Below are 4,515 nucleotides of genomic sequence, written 5' to 3'. Positions count from 1 at the left end.
TGACTGGGCTAGCTCAGCATACATTTCTGCCACACTCTTAAGTAGCAAGAAAGGAAAAGTGCTTTCCCCTCTGCAGGATGTAGGTTATCAGCTATTAGAACGTGGGCTCCTCTAGCTTTTCACTAGCTGTGAACCCACCTTCCTGTCCAGGGACGCGAAACCGCGTAGTAGTGAGACTGTGCACACTGATGTTTACAAGGTTGAAAGAGTCTTCCATCCAGAGTCATGGGAAAGAATATCTGGACAATGAAACAGCCTGTTTTCTGGAGAGCTGCACCTTGGAGGGTTCGCTTGCACGTCCTCCACTTCTGCTGACTCTGCTGTCATAGTGAAGATGTTTCCAAGACTATTTTCCTGGTCAGAGCCGGTAGCCAGTACATTAACTACTGATATACAAATAGATGAAAGAGAACTGGAACCAGATTCACAATCATGAAAACAACATTTTTCCAATAATTTTTTTAAAAAAACTATATTAAACGGTTTAGAAAATTATGACAGAACCATGAGAAGTAAAATTTGTTATAGTATCAAATTTCTATATAGATTTTATACTTCAGTGGAGAAAATAACTGATTCCAATAACATTCATCTTGCTTTCATTTGTGATAGTCATGGATGCGTTTATTTTTCTTGGGGTGCTGAAAATGAGCTGAAAAAAAGCTCTTTGAACACAGATTTAATTTCTAAATTTTTTATTTGGTTTGTGGGCTGTTGGGATTGTTAATTTTATTTGCCTTCTAAAATGGAAAATTAACATGATGGTGTCTGGTCTCAGCTGAACAAGTTAGCTTTCAGTTGCTCTTGGGTCAACTGTCTGTCTGTCTCTCTCTTCTCTCTTTCATACACACCCCCCCCACAGTTGCACACACCTCTCAACAATTTTTTTCCCCATCAACTGCTTAATTTGATTCAACTTGTGCTTAAATACCCAAGATTTGTACTACTGTATGGAAAACAAATTTGTTTTCCTAACAATACATTTTCAGTTCTTTCTGATGCCACTTAACAAAAGGCTTACAGAAGTATTTTATTATTTAGGTGTTTGGAGATAATGTATTTGATGGGTTTTTTTGAAAACTTTTTCAGTCCATATGCAGATGCACTTCATTGTCAAGTACATACTTAGAGTAGATTCTTCAATTATAAGGATGATCTGCTGCTTTTTTAAAAATAAAATTTGACTGAAAATGTTCAATTGGCATTTTTTTTCAGAGTTAACCAAAGAAAAGCAACTACTTTTGCATATACCTAGTCCTGCATTTCTTCCCTAAATTATATTTATGTTAAATTATTTTTACTTTTGCATGAATTTTAATTATTTTGGGTATCCATTAAAAGATGGTGTTAATTTTTAATCTCATAGAAGGAAAATCTCATTGTGACATTTTCCCCAGTATGTAAAGCAATCCAGTGACAGAAATGCATATAGTCTTCTTTGTACTATTATATTTAATGGGAGCCTTTGATTATGAAGTCTGTCACTGCAGACAGTGCTGTTGTGCCTAAAAAAATAACTTCTGTGTAATAAGCTATCCCAAGCCTACACATAGGAGATAGCAGCCGTTTTTTACGCCCCAAATCCTGGAGGAAAAGAATTCAGGAATGCACAGTTAGGATGTCTCACAATGTCTGAAGCCTCAGCTTGGAAGTCTTAAAGGCTGGAAGAGACTTGGTACTTGTTATTTTACGTATAAATAAATCAACATGGCGGACACTGCCCATGAAGTATCTCAGGTTGTCAGCCAAAGCACCTACATAATCTTGGCCTCTTCGTAGCTTGCTGGTAGAGTTCCAAGAATAAGTACCCCAAGAAACTTGGGCAGAAGTTATCTTTTGTCATCCACGCTGGAAAAATCACTTGTGCTCTAGTCCTAAGTACATCCAGATTCAAGCAGAGGGCACGACTAACCTCTCTTCTGTGCCCTTGTTCCTCTCCTCCCCCCTCACACACACTCATCCCGCTCTTCAACTGAGCTGCATTCACAGGTCCTATTTGGGTCAGAATTTTGCTAAGTTCCTCATGCTGGGCTTGAACTTAATGAATCTTGTCTCTGCCTCTCAGAGTGGTAACATTAGAGGTGTACACTACCACGCTCAGCTAACCCTAGTTCTTGATAAAAGGAGTGGTACCCTCACTAGTAAGAGCATAGAAGGTGGCGTATTAGCAACCTGTTTTATGTTACCATAACAAAATACTTGAGGGTGGGTAATGCGTAGAGATCTATGTACTTAACTCAGTTCCAGAGGTTCAAGGGTTTGACTCCAGTAGGGACAGAAGGCTCAGGTTTGTTCTTTTGTAGCAATCTCTCACAAGAATGACACCAATTCCTTCTGAGGGCAGGGTCCCCAGTGATTTAATTATTTCTCCCCAGGGCTCCTTAAAGGTTCCACATTGCCTCCCACCATCAAACCAGTGGGCAGACTTCCAACACATGAACCCCTACAGAAAAACCCAAGCTGTGTCAGCCCCACCAGACAGGAAGTGTTGCCCTCTTGGCTGCCTCTGGTATGTTTGGCTAGCTTTGTGCCATTCATGCCATTACTGACAATCTGTAAGAAAATACGTGAGCAGCTTGGAAATTCTAAAGATTTACTTTATTAATTCAGAATTAATCAACTTTTAGCTTAAACTGTACAAAGATGAATGGAAATCATTTCTGGGTTGTTTTAAGATCATATTCAATATTCTTGAACAGCTTGGTGGTAATTGGATGGCTATAAGTCATCCTGAGAGTATTTCATGTGACAGATGAAAATTTCTGGGTCAGGGAGATGGCTCAGTGGAATAAGTGTGCTTCCCTGGCAAGTACAAGGGCCTGAGTTTAATCCGTTTCCGAATAAAAGAAAAAAGAAAATTTCCCTTCGTTTTATGATTTTTTTCTTCCTTTATAACACAGTAAAGTTCATTTGTCTGAACACAATGTACAGGAGATCAACCCAAGTATTATTAGAATGGTTCAGATTTTTAAAATAATGAACACTAGAGAAAACAAACAACCCAAAATATTTGTTCAGATTCATTGTTCTAACAGATGGACTCCGGTGTGCAACTGGAAGTGTTCAGTGGAGACCAACTGGGTGTTCCCTGCAGTTGTGGGCTCCATGTCCTCTCTTTAAGTGATTGTCTGGGTCAGCAGCAGACAGGAAAAATCTGTGGGCTTTAGATTATTTCATGCTTTATTTCTCCACTATTAAATGTTTCCATGGATACTGCTGTGAAAGTTCGTGTTTCAGATACTTTTTGTCTAATGCATCACAAAAGGATACTTTTCCGAAACTTTACTCTGAGCAAAGAGTCTCCTTTTGCTAGCAAGGGAACTTTCACTTGTCAAGTATCTCGGTTACTGGCTAGAGAGTAACATGGTTTGTGCATGGGTATTGGTGGGAAATCAGGTCTGTGTCATGACCTTTTGAAGCCCTAAGCCACATACTGTAAAAGATTCAACCTCATACCCCTGAAAATATTTTCACAGTACTTATGGCTAATATTTGCATAAGCTTAAGATTTGCATATAAGAAACATCTCATTTGAAGAAAAAAGTAGGTAGAAACCGGATGTAGTGGTATAGGTCTGTAATCCCAGCACTCAGGAGGTTGAGATTGGAGGATCATGCGAGTTTGAGACCAGCCTGGGCTACAAAAGTGACATAAGGCTGGCCAGAAATGCGTAGTGAGACCTTGTCTGAAAAAAAAAAAAAAAAGTAGGTAGAGTTTAAAAAAAAAAAAAAAAATGGTGAGATTCACTCACTCAGTACCTATTGTTAGGAGACAGAAACAGTTTCCCGACAGAGATGACTCAGAAGTTTGTTAGAAAAAAGAAATCCTGCTTAAGACAGAGAAGTGTAATTAGCACGAGCGGGGCCCCAGCTGTAAGCACCACAGTTGTGCTCAAAAGAAAGGGCAGTTTGGCTCTGGACAATCTAGGACACCAGGGGGAGGTGAGAAGAACCGAAATATCACTGGTAAGGAGGGAGGGACGGCCTTCCTACAGGGGAAAAGAGAAGGGGCCAAAGTTCCAAGGAGTTGGGGCAGATTATGTAATAAGTCTCTGAAAACCGTAGCAGATGCGAAAATGGCCACAGCTGGTCCCCCAGCCGCCGCGGGCCGTTGGAGCTGTGGCTCGCGGCTGCCGGCGTCCCTAGCCACCCCGCAGGGCCGCGCTCCCCACCGGAAGCCGGGCAGCGGAGGGGCCGCGCGCCCGCCTCCTTCCTCTGGGACGCGGCCTTCTCGGGTGGATTAATCACGAAAAGGAGGTTACCGTCCCCTCCACAGCCTCAGCGATCTCTTCGACGACTGCACGCGCCGGAAGCGGGCCTGGGCGAAGGCGGGGACTTCCCGCTCGCCGCGGCCTGCGACCTGCTGCCCATCACGTTCGCCGGGCAGAACCGGGATCTGGGCGAGGCAGCCCCCGACCGCGGTCCCGCCCGTCCCGGTCCGGCCGCCTCACCGCGGGCCGCCCGCGAGGCAGGCTCTCAGCACGGACAGGGTCCGCGGGCCGCGGCGCCAGCGGGC

General features: G+C 43.1%; 1 protein-coding gene across 1 annotated transcript in view; it reads left to right on the top strand.

The window, feature by feature from the left end:
• The first annotated feature begins 4,075 nt into the window (after positions 1-4,075).
• Positions 4,076-4,515, top strand: part of Polr2m (RNA polymerase II subunit M) — a 7,092-nt gene continuing 6,652 nt past the window's right edge. The window contains exons 1-2 of the mRNA XM_023712660.1: positions 4,076-4,234; positions 4,276-4,435. Of these exons, the coding sequence (XP_023568428.1) occupies positions 4,076-4,234; positions 4,276-4,435 (319 nt within the window). The remainder of the gene's footprint in view (positions 4,235-4,275; positions 4,436-4,515) is intronic.

Source organism: Octodon degus, unplaced genomic scaffold (assembly GCF_000260255.1).
Source record: "Octodon degus isolate 3935 unplaced genomic scaffold, OctDeg1.0 scaffold00026, whole genome shotgun sequence".
In the NCBI taxonomy this organism is placed as follows: Eukaryota; Metazoa; Chordata; class Mammalia; order Rodentia; family Octodontidae; genus Octodon; species Octodon degus.
The sequence above is the reverse complement of the archived record's forward strand: the minus strand, read 5'-3'. Positions and strand labels throughout refer to the sequence as shown.